The sequence below is a fragment of the Camelus bactrianus genome, chromosome 36 (assembly GCF_048773025.1).
Source record: "Camelus bactrianus isolate YW-2024 breed Bactrian camel chromosome 36, ASM4877302v1, whole genome shotgun sequence".
Classification (NCBI taxonomy): domain Eukaryota; kingdom Metazoa; phylum Chordata; class Mammalia; order Artiodactyla; family Camelidae; genus Camelus; species Camelus bactrianus.
The window spans coordinates 13,145,491-13,170,686 of NC_133574.1; the positions used below are offsets into that span (position 1 = coordinate 13,145,491).

General features: G+C 35.7%; 1 protein-coding gene across 1 annotated transcript; it reads right to left on the reverse strand.

The window, feature by feature from the left end:
• LOC141576106 (uncharacterized) lies at positions 1 to 25,196 on the reverse strand. Its single transcript, XM_074358584.1, has 13 exons — positions 25,141 to 25,196; positions 20,562 to 21,385; positions 19,002 to 19,087; positions 18,602 to 18,717; positions 18,415 to 18,496; positions 17,049 to 17,114; positions 16,180 to 16,243; positions 14,730 to 14,797; positions 12,635 to 12,766; positions 11,181 to 11,288; positions 9,191 to 9,294; positions 8,748 to 8,810; positions 1 to 6,518 (listed from the first exon to the last, which is right to left on the reverse strand). The coding sequence occupies exons 1-3, from the start codon at positions 25,194 to 25,196 to the stop codon at positions 19,032 to 19,034; spliced, it is 936 nt and encodes a 311-aa protein (XP_074214685.1). The 3' UTR covers positions 1 to 6,518; positions 8,748 to 8,810; positions 9,191 to 9,294; positions 11,181 to 11,288; positions 12,635 to 12,766; positions 14,730 to 14,797; positions 16,180 to 16,243; positions 17,049 to 17,114; positions 18,415 to 18,496; positions 18,602 to 18,717; positions 19,002 to 19,031.

The following is a 25,196-nucleotide window of genomic DNA, read 5'->3' on the forward strand; positions in this document are numbered from 1 at the left end:
TTATACAGTATTTTAAAGGTTATATTTTATTTTACTTATTTTTAAACATTTTTTATTGAGTAATAGTCATTTTACAATGTTATGACAAATTCCAGTGTAGAGCACAATTTTTCAGTTATACATGAACGTACATACATTCATTGTCACTTTATTTTTTTGCTGTGAGTTACCACAAGATCTTGCATATATTTAAGATTCCACACATGAGTGATCTCATATGGTATTCCTCTTTCTTATGTTCTGCTCCACCTAGAATAATATTCTCCAGGAGCATCCATGTCTCTGCAAATGGCGTTATGTTGTCTTTTTTTGTGGCTAATACTATCCCATCATATAAATACCCCACATCTTTATCCAGTCATCTGTTGATGGACATTTTAGGCTGCTTCCATGTCTTAGCTGTTGTAAATAGTGTAGAGAAATCAGCTGAAAACCTTATGGGGGTTCCCTTGTAACTCACTCTTTGTTTTTCTCTCACTTCCTTTAGGATCATTTCTTTATCCTTGACTCTGGCTATCTTGATTAGGATATGCCTTGGTGTGGGTATGTTTGGGTTCTTCCTGTTTGGGACCCTCTGAGCCTCCTGTGCTTGGATATGATTCCTTCTATAGGTCTGGGAAGTTTTCAGTCATGAGTCCTTCCCAAACCTTTTCAATCCCCTTTGTTCTTTTTCCCCTTCTGGAACTCCTATTATGCATAGATTGGCACACTTTATATTACCCCATAGGTCCCGTATATTGTTTTCATTGTTTTTTATTTGTTTTTCTCTCAGCTGTTCTGATTGGGTGCTTCCTGTTGTCCTGTCTTCTAGATCACATATTTGTTCTTCTGTATTTTCTAGTCTGCTTTGCACAGCCTTTAGGTCAGCTCTCATCTCAGACAATGAGTTTACTAATTCTACTTGGTTCTTCTTTATAGTTTCTATTTCATTTTTGACATATTTTATATACCTAAACACTATTTTTTTTAGTTCCTTCAGTACTTTGATCACTTTTTTTTTGAAACCTTGATCTAGTAGGCCATCAATGTCTTTTTCCTTGATCATGCTTTCAGGGGATTTCTCTTGATCTTTTAATTGGGAGTGGTTTCTCTGCTTCTTCACATTGCTCCTATCTCTCTGGCACCGTGGCTTAAGGAGTATCAGTTACCTACTTAACCTGGAGATGGTGTGCCCTTAATGATTTGATCAAGAGGTCTTTGTATCTTCACCCTGCTTCGCGAACTCAGCTTGCTGTTTCATAGGCCTTCTGTTGGCGCCCTCATCTGTGCTGCTCTCAGTGGCTGTTAGCTAGCAGATTGTGTCCCCTCCTAACACTAGGTCAGGAGCTGAGCTCTTACCAGGTGGGCGGGCAGGTCACTCCCCCTCCTGATGCCACAGTCAGATGCTGTGATCAGGGGGAGGCAGGTGGGCAGATCACACCCCGTCCCAGCACCGTGGTCAGGTGCTGTGTTCCTGCTAAGAAGGTGGGTGGCTGCCCACCTGCTCTCTCCTCGTGCTGGTCACTCTGCTGCTCTGTGCAGCTGCCTGCTCTGCCTCGGGTAGGCGGTCTGTAGGTGGGCTCGGGGAAGACTGCGGAACAGCCCCACCTATGCTCTGTGCCAAATCTGAGCTCCTTGTTTCTCTTGGCAGCACAAGTTCTCTGAGGTGTCAGGGTAGAAAGATCCTCTCTGCCTCGGGCTATAAACAAGTCTCAGTCCTGCCTAGGAGGTTGTGGAGCCCCCACGTGCAGATTCAGGCCTCAGCCCCGCCCCCACCCAGGCACTATGCACAGGAGGAGATGGTAGCTGTGGCTGAGCCCTGCCTCTCTTCTTGCGAGATGTGCCAGTAATGGCACAGGTCTGAGGAGACAAAGGCTACAGCACCCCTCCCCCCAGGGCACATGCCTGTTTACAGTTTTGTTTACCTTCTGAGTTAAAATTTACCTGACAATGAAATGTATAAATTAGTCTTTTGAGGTTCATCCTTGTATCAGTAGTTGGTTCTTTTTTATTGTTGAGTATTATTCCATTGTTTGAATATACTATCATTTGTTTTATCCATTCTCCTACTGATAAATACTTGGGCTTTGGATATCTTTTTTTGCAAGCAAACTTTTTTTTAAAAAATGCAAATATAGTATACATGCTTAAATGTGAACACATCTTAAGTATACAGCTCAGTGATTTTTCACAAAGTAAACACATCTATGTAACCTTCATCCAGTCAAGAAACAGGACATTGCTGTTCCACTTTGGGTTTCTTCCCAGTTACTACGGCACCCCTTTGATGGACTCACCATCCTAAATTCAGCCACCATGGATTGGTTTTTTTGCTTTTGAAATTTTTGGTCCCGTACTTTCCACTCAACATTATGTAAGATTCATCCACTAGTGTTTTCTGTAAACTAGTATATTTTTTATTGCTTTAAAGTATACAACTTGTATGCATGTGCCACCAATTATGGTTATGTATTTATTGTTGACAAGTGTTTGGGTCATTTTCTATTTGGGGGTATAACAAATAGTGATTATGAGAATTTTCTGGATGTCCTTTGGTGCTCAGATGTAGAAGGGTACACACATGGCTTACCCTTGGTAATAGGGTGTGGGTGTGTGTGTATGTGTATGTGTGTGTGTGTACATATATACACACACACACACACATATATAACTTTCATTCAAAAAGCCTATTTCCAAAGTATTTGTAAGAATTTATATTCCCACTGGCCATGTGTAAGAGTCCCCATTGCTTGTTGCCCTCACCAATGCTTCATATCACTTAACAACTAACTATCCTAGTGGATGTCTAATGGTGTTCCAAGTGTGGTTTTAGTACGTATTTCCATTATTACTAAAGAGGTCAGCCCCTTTTCATAGCTTATGTGGATTTTTTTGTGTGTGTGTGAAGCACCTGTTCAGTTATTTTGCATATTTTAATATTGAGGTTCTGCCTTTTTCTCCACTGGTTTTTGTTCTTTATATGCCCTAGATACAAGTCTTTTGTTGGATATAGGTATAGCAAATATATTTTCCCACCGTGTGGCTTAGCTTTTCACTTTCTTAATGGTATCTCTTGATAAAAATAATTCTTAATTTTACTGAAGTCCAACTTAAAACTCTTATGTTTCATGCTTTGTCTGGTTTAAGAACTTTTTGCCACTTCAAAGTCATTAAAATATCTCCTACACTATTTTCTAGATGCTTTATTTTGGTGGGGGATTAGGTTATTTATTTTAATGGAGGTACTGGGAGTTGAACCCAAGACCTTATGCATGCTAAGCACACATTCCACCTAAGCTTTACCCTCCCCCAGATGCTTTGCTTTATGTTTCAAATATATTAGATTTATAATCTATCTAAAGTTACTGTTCATGTATGGTACAGGGTTTAATTCAATGCTGTTCCATTGGTCTATATGTCTAACTTTAGGTAGTTATCACATAGACTTAATATTGTTTTATAAGTCCTTTAACATTGTTCTTTAATATCATCTTGGCTATTGTTGGCCCTTCACGCTTCTCTATGTATTTAGTATCAGCTTGTCAAGTTCTACAAAAAAACAGTAACAACAATTAACTGTTGGGGATTTTGATGTGCACATATAAATCTTTGAATCAGTTGAAGGGGAACTGACATCTTTAAAATGCTGAGCCCTCCAATCCATAAAGTTGGATTACCTCCCCTATATTTATTTTTATCACTGCTGTAACAAATTATCACAAATTTTGTAGCTTAAAGCAACACAAACTTACTATTTTATGGTTCTGTAGGTCAAGTCAGGAACAGGTATCATTTGGCTAAAAATCAAGATGTCAGCAGGGCTGTATGCCCTTCTGTAGGTCAAAGGAAGAATATATTTCCTTGTCTTTTCCAGCTTCTAGAGTTCACCCACATTTCTTTACCCATGGCCCTTCATCTATCTTCAAAGCTAACAGCTTTACAGCTTTCTAATCCTTCTTCCAAAGTCATATCTTTCTGACCACAGCTGGGAAAGATTTTCAATTTTTAAGGACTCCTATTGTTAGACTAGGCCCATGTAGATAATCCAGGCTAATCTCCCTGTCTCAGAGTCCTTAACCTGATACATCTGCAAAATCCCCTTTGCCATGTAAAATAACATATTCACAGATTTCAGGATTAGAGCATGGATATAGGTAGGGGTCAGTGTGGTGCACTATTCTGTTTATCAAACTGTTTAACATTTGACGCTTTCTGACAAACATACAAGATAGAAGATCCTGATCATGTTTAGAATGCTTCCTCTGCAAAATATTGGGCACTGAGTTTATTTGAAAGGACTGAAAATAATATTACCACAGGAATGGTTTCCTAATTCTACTGACATTTACTTACTTTATACTTAAATACCCAAAATGGTCAGCCAGGAGTGGGATCTTGGCAAATAAAATAAAAGTATAATTCAAGCTTTTATCACTGAATTTACTAGCTAATTCTATTTTAGAAACAGACAGAAAATAAAACAATTTAGAGTAAGTCTGATTACTTATATATTAAGTGAAAATTAAGTTTTAAAAGCATGTCTGAATATGGGATAAAGTAAGCATCATAAAATGTAATGTTAATATTTAGTACCTGCAAATCTCAAACTCCCAATTTATAAACAAGTTCATACTGTATAGCACAAGGAACTATATCCAATACTGTTTTGTAGTAACTTATGGTGAAAAAGAGTATGAAAAGTAATATATGTATGTTCATGTATGACTGAAGCATTGTGCTGTACACCAGAAATTGACACATTGTAAACTGACTACATATATATATATTTGAAAGGGCTGAAAGGACTATATATACCAAGAAAAAAAATTAGATTGATAACCAACAAAAAAATCTGTCAGTAATATAATGCTAGAAACACAGACACAAAAGAAAATCTCAGGCATACATCTGTTTATAGAGTCCTAGAAAAAATAGTGCCTATGCAAGTCCCTGATAAACATGAGAAAATAGGAAAGGCAATATAAAAGTTCAAAATGCTTTGCTATGTAAGAGCTGCAAGGTGACTCAGACACAAACTTAAGTGGTCAAAATGTTTATATAATTAATGATAACTTAAAGTAACTGAGGACATCATTTTAAATGAGATAAAAATAGCTGCTCAATTTTCATATTACTAAGCAAGTCATTTCTGTTTATAGTAGGTTTATATTATTTTTATATGTATTTATATTTTATAAAGACATCAACTTAGATCCTGGCTGATAACTGACAGTGGAGCAACTGATTGATTTAAATGGGTATCATAGACTTATCAGATTTCATATGCTTTAAATATACATTAATTATTAGCTGTCAGGAAGAGTTCAATTTTCATTTATTCTAACATAGCTGTGTCACAGGCAGGTTACTCTGTATTTACAATGGAGAATCATGATAGATATAAAGATATCAAGTCTTACTGATCTTCATAGGGGTGCTTTTATAAGAAAAGGAGAATAAAATAAGAAAAATCTGAAATACTACTTTTTTTATAGTGTTCTAACAGTTTTATCTTATTTTTATTTTTTTACTGAGTTATAGTCCGTTTAAAATGTTGTGTCAATTTCTGGTGTACAGCACAATTTTTCAGTACTTTACGAATATACGTATATTTGTTTTCATATTTTTTCCCCATGAGCTACTACAAAATTTTGAATATATTTCCCTGTGCTATACAGTATAAACTTGTTTATCTATTCTATAGATACCTGTCAGTATTTACAAATCTTGAACTTCCAGTCTGTCCCTACTCACACCCTGTAAAATACTATTAAATCAATATATATTTATGAAGAACTATGAAAAATGGGAAACTATAAGTTGTTTCTTTAAATTGGAGCAAAGAGAACTACTTTAACTGGAAAATAGTTAAAATCTGGCAAGTTTTATGATTTCATGTTCACCCCTGGCAGCTTTTTTTCCTCCTTTCTCCTTCAATCTTTTTTGGACCTTCTAAAGAATTAAATTAAAAAAAAAAAAGAAAGAAAGAAAGAATAAAAGAAAATTAAGAAACAGATTTGCATCTAAAATAACCTCCTAACTGGAAAGATTGTATACTTTGTGAAAAATTTACAGCTGCCGACTTATGATCTATGTCTCTGTCCACACTGCCTTACTTGTTAAGAAGGGTCTTAAAAAAAAAAAAAGGTAAAGAAAAATAGCAAATTATAATGGCTTTTACATTTTAAATTCTTTTCTATGTGTCTACAATCTGCTCTATCATGAGTTATTAAGATAAACATTATCAGCTATACTCTACTTTCCTATCATGCACATTGTGACTCTGAGAAGCACTCACGCTCTAACTTACCATCTGCAGGTGGTGTACAGGTTAATGCAGTTCTTTTGACAATATATGGTTTTGTAGTCTAGTTGTCTAACTACTACATAATGGAAAAGATGTAGAACTACTGGTACCACTGCCCTCGGTCTCTGTCATTTACCTTAAACATACCTGGAAAAGTAGATTCAAAAACTCATTGGCAAGAACATTTTTCACACTCCAGATATGATATTTCTCTAGAGTTAAGATGGCCATTCTGAAAGAGAAACAATATTTAAGAATATCTTAAATCTTCATGTTCTTATATTATTTGAATAAAATCTGTTTTATTAAACTTGCAACGGTCATTTGTCTGAAAGAAAACTAATGATTTAACGTAGATGCTATGTGTTCATCTGAAAGTAGGCCAGCAAGAATAAGTTCAAAAGTAACCAAACTCTGAAGTAGTCAGTCACAACGTGGGCAATTTATCACCAAAAATCTTCTTCCTCCAGTAAGACCTGGGAAATAACTCACAGTATCTTCTGGTTCAAGGTGAAGTTTACTAACAGAACCCACAAAAGGTTCTGGTTAGAGAAAAAGGACTATTTACTAACTTTGAAAGCATCTTTCCAAACTCTCTGGATTATGCCCTTTGACCCTAACAATTTTCTAAGATCTTCTTTAAAACATCTGGCAATATTATTAGACTTCTTAAGAGATTTAAAAAAACTAAATATATATAATAAATGAGTATCTATATTAACATTTCCTCAAAATAAAATTTAACATTACTTTCACAAGTTGAATAAAGCAGTATTTTTTTTTTTGGTGTCAAAGTGTACCAAAAATTACATTTATATACAGTAGACAATATTTCTTGGCAGGCAAAAATATAACCAAATGCTTCTTACTTCATGTTTTGAACAATCACCTTAACAATCCTAGATGAATAATAATGTTCTTAGCTTTTATTACTTAATTATATTTTTATTATCTAATGATTTATTATTTAATGATATTTAATATTTATTATTAATGATATTCATGTATTCATTCAATATATAATACCATGTATTATAAGAAAAGATTTTAAAGCACTATGATGGTAATTATTGGCTTTCATGATGCAACTTCCATAAAAGTATATTAATACCAATGTAATGGTACAAAATAATGGGTAATATTGTCACAGTCTAGTCACCAGTGAATATGGGTAATAGGTTTGGTTGAAAGGTCCAAATTCTATTCTAAATTTTTACCATTTCATTATTATGGTTACACGGAGATGGAGCAGCTAAATGATCTTTTTTTTTTAATGTTCAAAAGTACAGCCATAAGAAGAAACACGGTCTTACATAAAAATAGACAGCGATGATAACCTCCATACTTATCAAACACCCAGAAAAAAGGCAATGGAAATTGTATCTCTACATAAGGTATTTCCTAACACAAACTTTCCTATGTTTCTGTTTTCATATATACCAAATAGAAATGGCTACCTTAGTTTTGGGCAGAAAAGTAAATGAAGACTGTTATCTGAGTTGCCAAACAAAGATCAAGCCCTGAAAAATTCATTTCTATTATTTATTTCTATTGAGTGTCAGTTAATAAGACTATGATGATTTCTTCTGGATTTGTGATTGAAAAAAAAAGTTACTTATTTTTCTAAGCCTGTAGAAGACCACTATGGTCTACATCCTACCATCTGCTACTTGGTACATGTCAACATTTGAATAGAAAGGGTCAAATTAACTCATATGTGTCTCACATATATGGATTATCTTCAGTTTCACAGGGATACATAGACATTAAGGCAAACCTATTATAATATCTTTAATAAATGTTGTGAAACTAAAAAAATTCAAGGCTTTATTCTTTGTAAAGTACATGCTTGTTTCTGCTATTATACACTTATTCTGGCTGCTATTAAAAAACTTAGAACAGACCCTCACCAATATTATTGAAAAAAAAATTTTTAAAACTATATACACCACCCAGATTGAGACAAAAAATAATTTCCATCATCCCAGATATCCTATGGTCCTTCCCAGTTAAATGACCCATCTCCAAAATCACTATTGTAACAATTATTAACATGAGTTGTCTCTGTTCTAGAACTTCATATAAATTGAATTGTACAATGTGTTCTTTTATTCTGTGGCTTCTTTTGCTCAATATAAGCTTTGTCTTACCATAATGTATTAAAATGGGAGAAGTAAAGATTATAAACTACAGATGTCAAGGGCTGTCTCTACTTAATTTTTATAAAATGCCTAGCTTATAAAATATAATGTTTTTATGTAAATAACACTTAATGGAGTTGTTTAAAGGTGGAATGGGCTTTCCTTAGGGACAACTCGGAGGTATTGTAACGACAGGTCCAAATAAGCATTTAGCAGGGATGATGTAGAAGAGATTCAAGTATGTATACGTAAGGTATGTATACCAATTCAGAATATAATGTATTTTTAGAAAAGAATAAATTAGTCTCTGCTAGACTCACCTTTGTGGTGTCATGTGCATTCTATGTGTCTTCTACAATGTTGGATACATCCACATGTAATTCCTTTAAAACCAGAAACCCAAATCAGTAGTTAGGATAGAGAAGGTATCATTTTTATTAGCCAGTAGCTGAAGTATAAAGTATTTTCGGTCAACTTTTTTTTTCTTTTTTTAATTACAGAAATAGATTGTTTGTTTGCCTTAAAAATTTATGACAATTTTCCAGTGGTTTCATTTTTTTAATATAATACATTCAGCTTATTAAATTTTCTAAGGCAAATTCTCTTCCCAATTTTGCATCTTTGGCTATGAATATTTTGAGTAGCATAATATAGAACCTAGAAGTAGTAAGAAATCTTTTTCTCAACCTGTTTTAAAAAATTCTTCACTCTATGTTCCTGTTGGAAGTTTACATTCAAGAAGATGTATACAATCAGACTTTACCAGGGTATGATCGGTGCAGTTGTCCTTCCAGGCCTCTAAATGTGCAACCACGTGTCTCTCAGTTCAACCCTAGAGAGAACTCCATCACCATCAACATCAAATACCTTGAAGCAAATTAAAGGAAAGAAACTCTTATGGAGGGAAATTACTTTCATATTCTGAAGTATAATACATTTTATTACAAGCTGCCCTAGTAAAATTACTTAGTTCCTCAAACAATTACATTCTGGATTAAGTTCTTATTTGGAGGAGATTGTGTCATTAAAGTCCTTTGAACTTGTAGGAATTCCTGTACACTTCACAAGTCTCTCTCCTTATATCATTAGCCAGCTTAGAGAACTCTATCCTTCACCTAAATCTAAAGTTAAATTTCTTGTAAACTGAAAAAGAAGGGCCAAGTTACTATACAATATCTCACAGATTTTGAGAAGGTAATTCAAGCTTTTAAATTAATTTCTAATATTTAAAACTGATCACTTCAGAGTTGATTCTTAAAATGTTCAAAATATTCCATCTACATTAAGAATCAACAAAAAGCTGGTACAGTCAGCCCCCTGTATCCATTGTTTCTGCATTCACAGGTATAAACAATAGATCAAAAATTATATATATATATATATATAAATTTTCCCAGAAAGTTCTCAAAAGCAAAACTTGAATTTGCTATTCACTGACAACTATTTACATATCATTTACATTGTATTTACAAATAATTACATTGTATTATGTATTACAAGTAACCTAGAAATGATTGAAAGTATACAGGAGGATGTGCATAGGTTATATGCAAATACTATGCCATTTTACATAAGGACTTGAGCATCCATGGATTTGGTACCTGAGAGGGTCTCAGAACCAATCCTCAGCAGATAATGAGAGATGACTGTATAAAGATTTTGCCTCTCCAGTGTAATTAATGTGCACCCAATATTTTTGCCTAAGAACAATCTCAAATCTTCAATGAAGTTTATATACAACAAGCTAAATATCCGAAATATCAGCACTTTGCTAATTAACATCAATATCAGCAAAATTGCTAGTTAGTCTAGTTGGTTAACTTCCACTAGTCCACTGGCAAAAAATAAATTAAAAAAAAAATTTAAGACAATAATTAACCTCAATTGAGAAACAAAGACTTCAGCCTCTTTAATACCAGAACTTTAATGTGAACAAATAATCTATCACAAAGCCAGGTTAGAGTAATGGTATACTATCAGGGAAGATAAAAGAAATCTAAATTTTTAAGATTAAATAATTATCTACTTCACACACCCTTGTGTGTAATAATTATGTATTAATTATGCTATGAAATTAACTGAGTACATCACAGTACAACATTACTAAAGAATATTGAACTAATAAGTATCATACCCAAAATACGCAGTATTTGTGAAGCTGTATTTTAGAAATATGCAGAGATAATGACCCTAGTGAATATATAAGAATTAGGTTCCAATTAAATGTAAACTGCTGCATTTTCCTAACCAAATATGGTTAAGATTTATTAATGTAATATGCTTATAAATTACGCTATAATATTTTAGCTAGGTTTAAAAGATAAATTTAGTATTTAATAAAATTGTTTTATCATAAATTTAATTTTGCTAATAAAATATCAATATACACAGTGCTAGAAAATAAGTTGGAATTCAAGTTAAGCAAGACAAATTTTCTATATAGACTATCAGAAAATATTTTCTATATGCTTAACATTTTCAAACACATCATGAATGATGTAGTTCATTTACCATGAATTGTACATTCATCTGGAAAATCAACCATTATTAATAACAAAGATCTTAAATTACTCCACAGTAAAGAAGAACAGATGATTGAACCTTTACACTGACCTCAGTAAAACCTCAGCAAGAGATTGCTATTTGCCAAAGGGATGAAAATTCAAGCTTTAATCAGATGATTTTTTACATGAATGGATGCTAATTTTTTTCTCTGTATAGCTTCCAAATTTTTTGATGTTTAACACACTTACATTTCTGTCTTTCAGCCAGAGGTCCTCTGCAACAAGCTGATAACCCACAGGATATCTCCTTAAAATCTATGTGGCTGTCATGATTTTCACCAAAAGCGTTAAATAAACCTGTAAAATAGGAACACAGAATAAATCACAGCCAACAAACTTCCTGTTAATAATGACATGCTTATGAAAGGAGGCATGACTCGCACAAACTGACTTAGTTTTTAAAAGTTATCAGTAGTTTCCACTGCCTTAGGAAGTTTTTTTTTCCCCCCTGGCATAATTATAACCAAAATTTAACTTCCTAGAAGAAAATACTATCATTTAGTGTTTGGTTTTGTCTGCCTACCTGTCTCTATCTTATATTAATTCCAAAAGTCTAAAGTGATTGTAGAATGTAAAAAATAAAAGTATATTTTAAAAATGTAACTGGAAAAAAGTCAGAGACCACAATTATCCTAATTTGGAAAGACTAAGAAGAAAAAGGAAAAAAGAAGAAGAAAAGTTGAACTCTATAAAAGATATACTATGTTGTTATTAACAAGCTTCATACAGCTCCTTCATGAAGCAAAGAAAACTAACACACTATATTATAAGAGAAAGAAATTCTGTACTGCAGTCTTCATTGTACCACTTAATCTGTATACATAAATATATTAAATTTCAGAAATAAAGGGCAATTTATAATCTAATCCTGTGGATTTTAAACTTTTCATAAAAAATAAATGGAATCATTTTGTTTTCAAATGAAATGATTTCTCAATCTCTAATTCTAAAAAGGTAAAAACATAACAGCACTGCTGAAGTGGAAGCCCTGTCTGTTCTAGCTCCCCTAACAAGTATTTCTAAAACACACTAGAAACCTGAAGAATACAGACTATTTCAAGAATCTAATTCTGTGCCCTCAAAGAGCAGAAAATTGAAGCTAAGAAGTAGTTAAATGACTTGCTGAAAGTAAGAAATTTTTTTTAAAAAGGTCTGAATCAGAAGCAGAACCCAAGCTTTCAGATTTCAAATACAGTTTTTGTGATTATCACCCACAACTACTCCTTGTAAACCTCATTTAATTATATATATATATATAGTAGTGAAAAGTTTAGAGCTAAGTGGGGACCTTAGAGATGGTCTAGTCCAGTGGTTCCTTAATTTTTTAAGGGTGGGGGAAGGATACAGCAGTGGAACCTTCTTCTATATAAAAGAAATACAATAGACATTACTCAGCTGAGGAAGAGGTGGGGTCATGTGTGGAAGCTAGAGCTTTGCCTATTCAGTGTCCACCACCCTGACCTTGCACCAGATGCTCAGGCACCGCACTGGAGCACAGTTTCATAATGATTTTCTTGGTCAAACCGATTTTATATATGAGAATATTCAGGTGCAGAAAGGTAAACCGACTTACACAAGGCTCCAAAGGTGGAACAAGGCTCACGTTTTTAGCAAAGAACATTTGTAGAAAATAGGATTCCCACCTTCACTCAGAGATGGACAAATTGGTGGTGAAGCCAATGGGCCAAATGTCTCTAAATCAAGTCATCCAGTTCAGGATTGAGCCCTCAGCAACCAATAGCATTTCTCCAGATGAATGATGTCTGATTCTTCCACTAACAAATCAAACAAGATTATAAAATCTCACTCTTCTCTTCTGGACAATTAATTAGTTCATCCTGATAATGTAACTTCTAAAGATACATTTTAATTTCCCAGTTACACTGTTAAAAAACTACCTAAAACAAAAACTCTGAAAGACAAATATATTGTATATAAAGTGGCATGAAAATTAAATTCAAATTAACATAAAAGAGGCTTTAAAATGGGAAAAAAACTTGCAATTTCCCTTTAAGCAGGCTGTTTAATTCCAACATGTAAAATAATAAACTAAGATATTTATTTTTTGCTTCCCACACTTTTATCTGTATTCACTTTGGTGATTTTAATCTCTATCTTGGATTTGAAAATTCCTGATCATAGTCTCTCCTGGCTACACAGGTAACACACTAATAGCAGAATCTATGTTTGAGTTATCCTGTCACTATGGTAACCATTTACACATTTAATACTTATTAAATAAATGTACAAAGGGGATAGACCTAAGCTTCTCCTTCTTGGCCCTAAAATTCTTACTACCCCTCCTATAAAGGCAGGAGCCTCCTCTGTAGGACAGAGTGTAAATGTATCTCCTGAGAAGGATTCCCCAACAAGGGCTGTCTTTACAGCGTGCTTTTAGATAAGATGTTTTTATGGGACATTTCAATAAAAGGATCAAGGACCTAAGCTTCCCAGTATGGTGGGAGTTGTGATGGGCATGGGAGGATGCTCACTTGGGAGGATGAGATGTTAAAGACACTAACAGTGAAAAGGACAGGGCAAGATGAAGGGCGATTGGGAAACAGGACCACAGAGATGTGACATCTACTTCCCACTGTCATCTAAGTGATACCTACTTGAAAGAAATATTTTTACAGTTAAATTCTATAATGGGGGGTTATTTAAATGAAGCACACATATACTCAATGAGTAGATCACATAATTTTTAGAGATTCAGAGTGCATTAGCATTTTCAGTGTACTTTTTACATCAATAACTAGTATTTATAAATTCCTGTGCGCTAAATGATTATGTGGAATTATTTCCATTTTGCTTTTAGACTTACTACAGCTTAACCTATTCAATGCACTGATACAGAGTAATTTTTCTAATGAATAAAAATGATAATATACAACCTTGTTAAAGATTCTTTAATTTCTCCATCACCAGATTTATGAACACTTAGGCCTATGTGTCAGGCCCCGTTTCTTGCCAGCTTTTTCACCAACACCTTACATTTAGGTTATATTGCATTACCCAGAGGTCGGGAAATGTTCTTTCACACATCCATGTCTTTATTAGGTCCTGTGTCCTCTGAGGAGAAACCTTCTCCCCACTTTCACATCCTTCCATTTTACAGCCTAACCACTAATCCTTCTGTGAACACCTTCTAGTGCTTTCCAACCTCACCAGCTACCCCAGGGTTTTAACTTCTCTCTTCCACAACTGTCCTCCACTGTATATAGTATCCAATATTCAAGTGAAGTATGAGTCCTCATTTACAGGTCTGTGACCTCTCTAGATTATAAAGTATTTGGATTCAGAAACCTTGTGCTTTTATCACTGTAGCTGCTAGAATTCATTTCATAGGACCTGATACATAGTAACCACACAATAAATACTTGCTGAATGAATGAATGAATGAATGAATGAATAGCCAAGGCAATCTTCACAGCCAAGGCTTCCCCATCCCAGCTCAGTATTCTTTCTGTTATATCAAAGAGACTCTGCCCCATGAAACAATAGACCCTGCACATTTTAACAAATGTATACAATTATTAGGAACTATTATTAGAACAGAGACTAGCACTACTGTTCTCATAGTTATGTCACATAAGTAGTGTATTAAAGCTCATTCTGATTTGTTATTTATACAAATCAGCTATGTCTGTCACCAGTTTAAATATTAGTAATTTAGAAAACAAAAGTTATTGATTTATCCACTCATCAAAAAACATTATGACAGATCTACTTACATACCTCTTTTGTCAGTTTATATACCAACTGGAAAAGAAGGGGTGTACAGTCAACTCTGAGAGTATAATTGCCTGCAAAATAAAATAGAGAGTATTTTAATACCTCCAAATGGACTTCAAACCTGTATTTAATTCTAACATTATTTTCTAATTATAAACAAGATATAACAGATTTCAAATTGAAGTCATCATTCCTGGAGAATTAAAAATAGGGTGGACCCTACAGATTATTATATTCAGTGAAGTATGTCAGACAGAGAAAGGCAAATATCAAATTATATCACTTATACGTGGAATGTAAACAAACAAAAAAATGATACAAATGAACTTATTTACAAACCAGAAATACATTCACGACATAGAAAAGAAACTATGGTTACCCAAGGGGAAAGGGGGAAGGGAAGAGAGATGTTAGGAGTTCAGGACTAACAGATATACACTATTATATATGAAACAGATAAACAACAAGGACCTACTGTATAGCACAGGGAATTATATTCAGTATATTTTAATAACCTATAATGGAAAAGAATCTAAAAACAATGTATATGTATATGTATATGTATATGTATATGTATATGTATATGTATATGTATATGTATATGTATATGTATATGTATATAACTGTGTAACTTCGCTGTACACCTGAAACTAATATTACAAATCAAATGTACTTCAGTAAAAACAAATAAATAAAATTTTAGAATAGATAGATAGGTAGGTAGATAAATAGACAGACAGACAGTCTGGCTAAAACTAAAACACAAGGTGGAAATAACTCTTCAAGAGCCAGAGAGGCTGCAGCACACACTCAGGATAGGAGACTGCAGAGGCAGACTCTGCTGCTAAGGCTGCAGCTCCTGCAGTAACAGTAAGGGCCATTGCTCATTATGGCAGCAGTACCTAGGGGTCTTTGGCAAAGGAAGTGGTAAGGCCATAATGTTCACGTTTTTATTCATTCATTCAATTCAATATCAAGACGTTAGACTAGAGCGTGTCAGTAACTAACATGTGTCCTTTGACACTTACCTAGAAATAACCATAACACGATGAAAGCCTACAGATGCACATGCCACATGTCAGGGTCAAAAGGAAGTCTGTAGTGGGTGCTTATTTCAGAGTTGTTCCAATACATACAGGAACTATTTCTGTATGAAATACTTTAGCCCAACTTTTAAAAATAGCTCCACAGGAAGAATGTCAAAAGTACTAAAGTTTTAAGTAGTAATCCAAGATAGGCCAATGGTAAATATACTAAAGAAATTAGGATCAATAGCTTAATTATGAATCATATTGATTCATTTGAATCATAATAATGTTCTCTCTGGTAAAATGGAGAAATGGAGGTATTATTGAGGCATCTCATAGAAAGAGGATAATCCTAGTTTATGAGTTGGAGTTGACAGACTTAAATACTGGTATACTATTTAATGACAATCTGAAATAAAATTTACCTTCTGTGTATGAGTCTGCATTGATATATGCAACCTCTCTCTCCTGGAGTGTTTTCACATTCTCCTGTAGTTGAAGCAAAGCAGTCACTTAACTCACGGCATTTACAATTGTGGAAATACAAGCAAAACAAATTAATTCAGTAAAAGAGTGGTTTGCAGATACCATTATAAATCAAATGCCTATGCCTTTGACCATAATTTTAAGAAAATGCTATTAACTGCTTGATAATATTAATGCAATTAAAACAAGAAAGAAAAATATTAGTGATGCTGTAGCCACTTTTCATAGCAACAGCACGGAGACCCAGAGGAAAGCTGCCCCTGATCCCCTGCACCATAATATGAAGGGGGAAGGCTCAGAGATGCTCAGCCTCACCCTGGATCTACTGGAAGAGAACTGCTCAAAGTAAGGCCTGGAAATCTGTACTTTTAAAAGGTGTCCCTGGCAATCCTTACAGACATTAAAGTATGAGATGCCTTGACGTTGGGGATCCAAGTAACTTTACCATATTAAAAGTGAGGAAGTTGGAAATTTTATTTATCAAGAATTTTCTGAAAGAGAAGATATTGATGAAAAAGAAAAAGAAAGGAGGGGAGGATAGAGAAAAAACTAGAGGGAGAGAAGAGTGGCTATTAGGACAAAGACAAGACATTTCTCTCTCACACATACATGCACACACGCACACACATTCTAGAAAAATACAGCAGAAGAAGACTAATGCCATCACACACATGGGAATATGCAGAGAGAACTCTTTTCTTCTCTCTGTTTCTCTCTCTCTCTCTCTCTAGCTTGCTACCTTATAAGAGCAGTTACAGTAAAAACATTTAAAGCTGTGTGTGGTCATCCCACAAATGAGAATTCTCACCTCTGCACTTGGCCACACGGGATAGATGACAGCTGATTCTGCTGCAGAGTTTCCATTATGACAGAGCTACAGTAGAAATAAAAAAGATTCCTTAAATATATGTAAAGGTAAATGTGCTGCTGAATATGATCAAGAAGCTAGTAGAAAATGGGAAACAATATTCAAATTGTCTTTTAACTCACATGAATTTAAATTAATGTAAGGCATATTATCTTGTATCTTGGATTTATTTTATCTGTATTCTAAGCTGCTTAAATTATAAAAAGACACATGTATTTCTATATACATGTATTCACAAGAAATTACATATTTCTAAAAGTAAATGACCTTAATGAATAAGATCTGATTCATCTAAATAAGTGTATTATGAAATGCATGTTCATAACACCAAAATAATAATAAGACTTTGCAATATACATGGAATCAAATGTGATACAAGTAACTGTGATTTTATTCCCATACTTATTTGATTCATATTATTATTTTAAAGTATGCAGAAATGAGTCAGAAGGAAAGCATTTTAAAAACCAGACACAATGATAAGAAAGATATGACATTCTTCAAATCAATTCTATAAAATTTGGACTCATAAATGATGAACAAAACAGAGGATAGTCACAGGAAAGTGCTTTTTGGTGCACCTGCCTTTAAAAAAAACACACAAGCCTACCATGAACATGTAAGAACTTAGAGTTACTGGACAGAGAGCCTAAGGGAAGAAGATGAAAGAAGGGGGCCTATGAAAGACACTTTAAAATAAAGCATTAAGAGCCAGTGACAAATGAAAATTAATCAAAATTGAATTAAAAATAAATCCTTGAAATTTTAGAGTAATTCAATTTACAAAATCATTGTATTATACTTCCCATTCAGGCACTTTTGTAAATGGTAAAATATACCTATGGTTACAATTTAGTACGGAATCCATAAAGGAGAGACTATAATCAGAGTATAGTCATCTTAAAAGAGCATGTTGTTTTCCTAGATAGAAGAAATCCAAGGAAACTGTAAAGACTTGAAAATTAATGCCAAGGATCTATATCAGATTTTCAATAAGCTAATTCACTTGTCAGAAGCAGCTTCCTAGGTTTGACTATTTTCTGAGCTTACAGATTTTACTTACTTATCACAAAACAAATACAAATAGAAACTAAAATATTTTAAAAATAATGAAAAACTTGATTTGTACTTAGTAATTAAGAGGTTGTTCTGTTTTACCAAACTGATGTAAAAGCAAAAGCAAACTCTATTTCTTAAATTTTCTTGAGTATTTATCCAAATTAAAACAATATCAGGTAATGGAACACATCTGTGATTACCCTGAGATACATGTTGACCAAGAAGATACGTTTTCTGTCTTAGTTACCTCAGCCCATTTGTGGAACCCAGAAGTCCAATTTTTTCTGCATCCCAGCTGGCAAAAATGGTAGTTCTTCTCGGTCTCCAGCCTGTAATCATTGTTAACATACATGGTTAGGTACATCTGCCTAAAAACAAAGGAAAATTCACTCAAGTCACTTTCTGTCATCACTTGCCAAGGAAACATTATTTACCTCTACTAATCAGTTTTCCAAAATTCTGGACAACTTCTTATAAATCAGCAGTTCCACTGGTTAGGTCAGTACCTCCAAATACCCAGAAGTCCTGATGATCTCCCAGAATAACACACCTGTTTGGAAAGGAAGGCATTCAAAAGAATGACAACTTAGAATGTATTATAAAGAGCAGTAATTCATGTTTTTAAATTAAACTTCCTCCTGCTTGAGTTTCCTCCATAGAAAACCATCAAGGTAGTGCCTCCTTTTAGAATTTACCTTTTTTCTCCACATTTAATTATATCACATCAACCAGGAAAAAAATATTAAGAGTTGATTAAAATTTATCTTCTCTTACTCCTGTAATCTTTGTAAAAACAAAATGTTTTAAGACATTTTAAAAAATCCACCAACTCACCAAGTTTCACAGATCCTCAGGTAGTTCTGATTACATCGTAAATGCTTGTGATTTTCTTGATGTTATGAACATGCATTTTAACCTTCCTAGAATTTCACAAAGGGAACAAATTACTTCACATAGAGCATTATGTCTAACAGGTTCCTTCCAATGTTTTATTCTAAGTCTCAGAAGTACAAAAAACTGTTTAATAGGATGATAAATTCCCATATGCCCACCATCTAAATTCAATCGTTAATACTGTTGAACTATTTGCAAGCGAGTTGCGCAAATCATGACAGTTCTCTCCTATGTGTTTAAGAATGCACCTTACGGTGAGATTAAAAAAAAAAATCAGTATTTTATATTTTTCCTCCCTCATAACTCTATTGTTGGTATTTATTTAAACTTCAAAATCATTATTCAACGTGAAAAAGAATCTTGTTCTTAGCAATTTAAAAAAAAAATTGTGTATTTGTCCATTTAGAGCTCAAATCAATTAAAGGATATAAGCCCCAGGTGCTTTTTTTGATATTTTGACCAGGGAAAATTTGTTTCTGACTTTTCTCTTAAACTGTTACTGAAGCTAAATACTCTGTTTTCCTTGTGTCTGTATGTGCCTGTTTATAAATCACATTTTTCATTGTGTACCTCTAGAGGGTATTAATACATGAGATAATAAAATCTATGTTAAAGGAACTCAGTTCTAATTGAGTTAAATAAACACTTTTTAAAAAATTCTTATAAAATAAAACTGAACTTCTAATATCTTAAGAGTTTTGAAATTTTAAAACAAGCTTCTTACAGAACTTATAAAATACTTGCAGAATCCAAATTCACATTGCTAAGGCAAATCATTAACCAACAAGGCTCATTTAACCATTTTAGTTTAATAAAAACAGCTATCTCCTCTCTGATTCATCAGTGTGAAGTTTCCCTTTCCCTCTACATTTCAAGCCAGTCAAACTAAAGTTCTGATCATGCCATGCTGTTCCCCAACCCTGCACAAGCTGTCCTCTGCAGCTGGCATTTACTGCCTGTCTTGATTCTGTGGAAATCTTAGTTTGTGTAAAATTAAGCTCAATGAGCACACGGTCCGTGGTCATGCCTCCTTAACACCAGTGCTGTCCGTGGTTAGTAACAGTAACGACTATGCTGGTAAGCGCATGGGGCCATGTAGCAGTTAAGCGTTCACCACTGTGACCATCTAACCCACCCCCACAGAAGTGACCAGTGAACTTCGCTCCTTCCCCTCTTCTCTCCTACTCCTTCCCTTAAGTTAACCTAGGGTTTTGCATGCATAGCATTTTGACAGTTATCTGAAACACTGTTTTAAACCCTCAGTTGAAAAGGGAAGACAAAATGTTACACCTGGCCCGGAGAAGGAGAGGGGTGGGGAGTGGCCCAGAGGAAGCCGAACGGGACGCGCGGCCTCGGATCACAACACAGCCCCGTTCCTTCCCGAGTTTCGCAGCCGGGAAAGCAGAGGCCTGGGGCCCGGACCGCCTCGGGGCCTTCGGGGGAGGCCGAGGGAGGGACGGAGACCCGCGCAGGGCTGGGGAGGGACCCGCAGGGACTCACCGTCTGTGCAGCGGCTCCTGACCCACGGTGGACGGGCGGCGGTGGCGGTTGAGGCTGCGGTGCCGGCTGAGGGGGCTGAGGCGGCGGCGGCGGCGGTACCGGCTGAGGGGGCTGAGGCGGCGGCGGCGGCGGCAGTTGAGGCTGCGGTGCCGGCTGAGGCGGCGGCGGCTGCGGTGCCGGCTGAGGGGGCTAAGGCGGCGGCGGCGGCGGCAGTTGAGGCTGCGGTGCCGGCTGAGGCGGCGGCGGCTGCGGTGCCGGCTGAGGGGCTAAGGCGGCGGCGTCGGCGGTGATTGAGGCTGCGGTGCCGGCTGAGGCGGCGGCGGCTGCGGTGCCGGCTGAGGGGGCTAAGGCGGCGGCGGCGGCGGCAGTTGAGGCTGCGGTGCCGGCTGAGGCGGCGGCGGCGGCGGCGGCTGCGGTGCCGGATGAGGAGGCTGAGGCCGCGTCGGTACCGGCTGAGGCGGCGGTGGCTGCGATACCGGCTGAGGGGGCTGAGGCGGCGGCGGTACCGGCTGAAGGGGCTGAGGCGGCGGCGGTACCGGCTGAGGCGACGGCGGCGGCGGCGGCTGCGGTCAGCAGCGGTGGCAGTTAACGGGGCTCGAGGCCGCCAGCAGGTGCGGACCCCAAGCGCGCGGCCATCTTGGAGCCGTCCCGACAGCCCCCGCGGCCCTGCGTCCTGCCGCGCTCCGCCGGTGGGGCGGGGCCGGGCCGCGGGATTGACAGCCGGAGGCAGCGGCCTCCGCCAATGGCTGCCGCGCCCGCCCCTTGGGCCCAAAGAGCCGCCACGGCTGCTGGAGTCACTTCTTCCCGGCGAGGGGCGAGGGGTACTGCAGGGAGATCGGGAGGGCGGTTCGGGGGCGGGGTTGCGTGGCACGGCGAGGAGGGTGGGGAGGGCGGTGTGACTTGTGATTGAGGGTCTCTCTCGGCGAGGGGCGTCCCCGGACGAAGCCTAGCGGGTGGCGGGGAGGCGGGGCAGTGGGCTGGGAGCCCGAGACCCCCGCGGGGCGCTAGCCCACCCCGCAGCGCGGGCGGAGGGCCGGCTCGCCGGACAGCCTGCTGTAATATGCTGACTGTTATATATTTGGCCTTACCCTTGTTAGTTGCCTCAAATCACTCCTTGTTCACCTTCATGATCATTACCATAGATATATGTCTTACAATCCTCGTACTTACTATGTTCCCTCATGCTACAGGGCCATACACATGCTATTCTCACTCTCAGAAATAATCTTTTACACATCAATGCCCTACTCCCCTGAAGAGATTTGCCTATCTAATTCCAATCACTCTCAGTGCTCAGCTAATTTGTGAATTCATAAAGCCCATTACATTAACATAATTTCTTAACACCATGTCATTCTCCTTTATCACATTATTAAAGTATGCTTTATAATAACATAAAACTCTTCCATGCATGAAGGTAGATATTAAACAATTAAGTTCACAGTATAAAGTTGTAAGTACATATACTGTATATTATGAAAAATGTTAAGGAATAACATACTATCGTTAAATTCATTCACAATTTTTCATAGAAATATGGAAATATTTATTCCAAGTTGGATCATCACTATATGTGTGTGTGTATATATGTATATATTTTTCATCCTTCATTCACATTATAAGTTCTGATAAAATATTGCCAACAATTAACTTTTATACCCCAAATTACCAATAAAGGAATAGGAAAGAAGGGAGAAAAGAAGAAAGGAAAGAAGGAAATTGAGGGGTTTTAGAACTCTTGAGATTGAGACATATTAGATAAAGACTCAGATCTGTACATTTATGTATGATAATTATTTTCCTAAAATTATATAAAAACATAAAGAAAACTGAAAGCTAAATATAAAATTATTTACAACCCAAATTTGAGGTTAATTTATATCTTCAATTGATATGCATTTTTTAAATTTAATATTACACTGTTCCATTGCTATAATATAATCAAATTCATAAACAGAAAACTATATATGATATATACATCCTCTCACCATTGATAACATCTCTGAAAGCATTTTTGAAGTAGAATACTTTATATTTAAAGTTTTTATCATTAGAAAGGCTTTGAATATTTTAACACTATTAGACTTAATTTGCTTCATCGTATTATTTTTTCCATTACATGAGAAATAATATCTTATATGGTTTTGATTCATTCTTTAAGTAATTTGTTAATATTGTATAATAAGTGAATTCATGGAATTAAGGAAAGAATTTATTTTAGGGCCTGATATGTAACAGTTTGACTACAAATCCTTCCTTCCTTCCTTCCCTCCTTTCTCTCTTTCACTCCCTCTCATCTTCCTCTCTCCCTCTCTTCCCTACTTTCTTCTTATTCCTTCCTGATTTTAATAATCAGATTTACTAGCTAGCAGGACCATTTTACTACCTCTGTAGATCTAGTCTTCCACAATTATAGCCATCTTATTCTACATTATATTAGTGTGATAAGCACACATATATATTACTTTTAACAAATATGTAACTTATAGTTTTGATTTTAAGTTAGTTAGCTATTTAATTCAGATTGTCCATCATTTCTTAGAAGTCATGGAGTATTCTTTCCAACACTTAAATGAGATATGTAACCAATGGAATTTTTTCAACAGAATAGTGAAACTGAATTTTAGCAGTGACATGCAATAGTTTTGTGGATATTTATTGATAGAATTTTGTAAGATCTCTTCTGTAATGTATACAGTATGTACATTTTTTCCACCTGTCAAAGAACTCCAGGCTTTGAAAAGAGAGGTTCTAATGGATCATGTGTTAAACTGCATTGGTTGATTGATCCTTATAAAAGCATGTTTAGTCATTGCTGTTTTTGGTAGTGGTTTTACCAAAAAAAAAAAACTGACAAATTTAATTGTGATAGTTAACAAATAATTCATAGATTATGTGTTATCACATAAAATAGAATGAATAATTGAATGCAAAAAATTCAACATGACTACTTCTACTCTATTGAAGTGTTCATATTGACAACTACCGTCTCCTTACACAATAGTTGCATTTAGTTAAATGTCTTGAAAAACATAATTTGGAAAACTCAAGGTCCTCGGGTGCCAGAACCTTTAATGTGCAATTCATTTTCACAATTTATGATTCTAAGAGAGTTGCTCCAAGTCAAGAAGAGGGAATCTGTTAATCAAAATTGGCAGAGAGGTACAGAGACGATTGCTTCCAGGTAGTTTTCTTTTTTCAAAGACACACAGGCATTGTGTGAACAAGACACTTCTGTTGTTTCTGTTTTTGAGTTAAGATTTTATTGCTGAATTCTGATCAAAATAATTTATACATTTTAAATTTGCACTGAATGAAGGGAAAATCTACACAATATGGATCAGTTACATTGAACTTTGTATTCTCTTTTGACAAGTGTGTGTCCCTATACTTTTGCATATAGATCAAAAACAATACTTCAAGGCATTCTCACCAACAGCAAGCAGATCTCCAATTTAGAGTGTCTTGTCTTGCTTTTAATTTGCATTTAGAGTGTACCTTATTCTAGTTGGGAAGTTGTAGTCTCATTTCTGTAAGTGGAATAGTGAAGCTGTTTATATGTGAACTTGTTACATGTTGGTATTATTGTGTCTGTTGGGGGCTGGGAAATAAGTAAGCTTAATAAATTGATTCAATTTTGAGTGTGTTTGAATTTAATGAAACTTAAATTGTACTGATTGATTCTCAACACTTTAATTACAGGTTAATTTCAGATCACTGAATTGTTTTATTTACATCAGGGCATCACAGATAGGATAGAATGATATGTTGTAATATTCTGGATACAGTTATTTTGGTTTTCACACTAATTAAAAGTTTTACCTCCATCTCCACCAAGGACAAAGGGACAAGAATACAGTTGTTTAGAAAATGATACATTTGTAGGCCATCTGCTCTTTGCATAGAACTGCATGAGCATTTGCTTATAAAAAGGAATTACGCTCCTCTTTTTAGTGTGCAGATTAAAGACAAGCCAGGAGAGAAAATATTAATGGAGACAATGAGAGGGCAAAAGCAATATGATTTGTTAATTACTACAGGAATGTAAAATGCAGGTGGAAAGGTACATCAGTGAAGGTTAACCTAAATCTTGAATTGTGAAACAAGCTATAACCGTGTAATTAAGCTGAACTATTTACAATTGTTCAAATGCTTTGAATTTTTTAATCTCAAATCCTTTGCTCAGAATGTTCTTCCCTGTGTCCTATTAGCTTGTTATTTATTTTGAAGATTTTTCAGAATTGCTCCATATTATCCTTCTGTAACTCCTCTGAATTACCCTCAGTAGAATTAAATGTTTCCTCCATTGTGCTCCATTAGTAGCTAGTACATACCTTTATCATATAACTATTCAGATACTTGTATATCTCTTCAGCTTGACCTTAATCGCCTAGAAGTCAAAGCTTTGTTCTATTTTTTCTGTATCTCCATTTCCTAGTGCATGCTCCCAGATTTTATTCCTCTACTCAAACCTTACTATTGAATCTATACTGGAAGTATCTTCTCTAGACACTGTTTGGGGAACCTGTTTTTATGACTTATAATTGCAGCCCAAGATATCTCTCATTATACCTCTAACTTCAATCTGATCACCTCCTCTGAAGTTTGACCTATACTCAGCTTTCCACCTGACAT

What these genes read in the sequence shown, in the direction of transcription:
- LOC141576106 (XM_074358584.1), bottom strand. Translation starts at nt 25,196, where the DNA reads ATGTCAGGTGGAAAGCTGAGTATAGGTCAAACTTCAGAGGAGGTGATC. An exon ending in GAGGAGGTGATCAGATTGAA is followed by an intron (nt 21,386 to 25,140) that starts GTTAGAGGTATA and finishes ATCTCCCTGCAG; the next exon opens with TACCCCTCGCCCCTCGCCGG. An exon ending in CAGGAGCCGCTGCACAGACG is followed by an intron (nt 19,088 to 20,561) that starts GTGAGTCCCTGC and finishes GTGAAATTCTAG; the next exon opens with GAAGGTTAAAATGCATGTTC.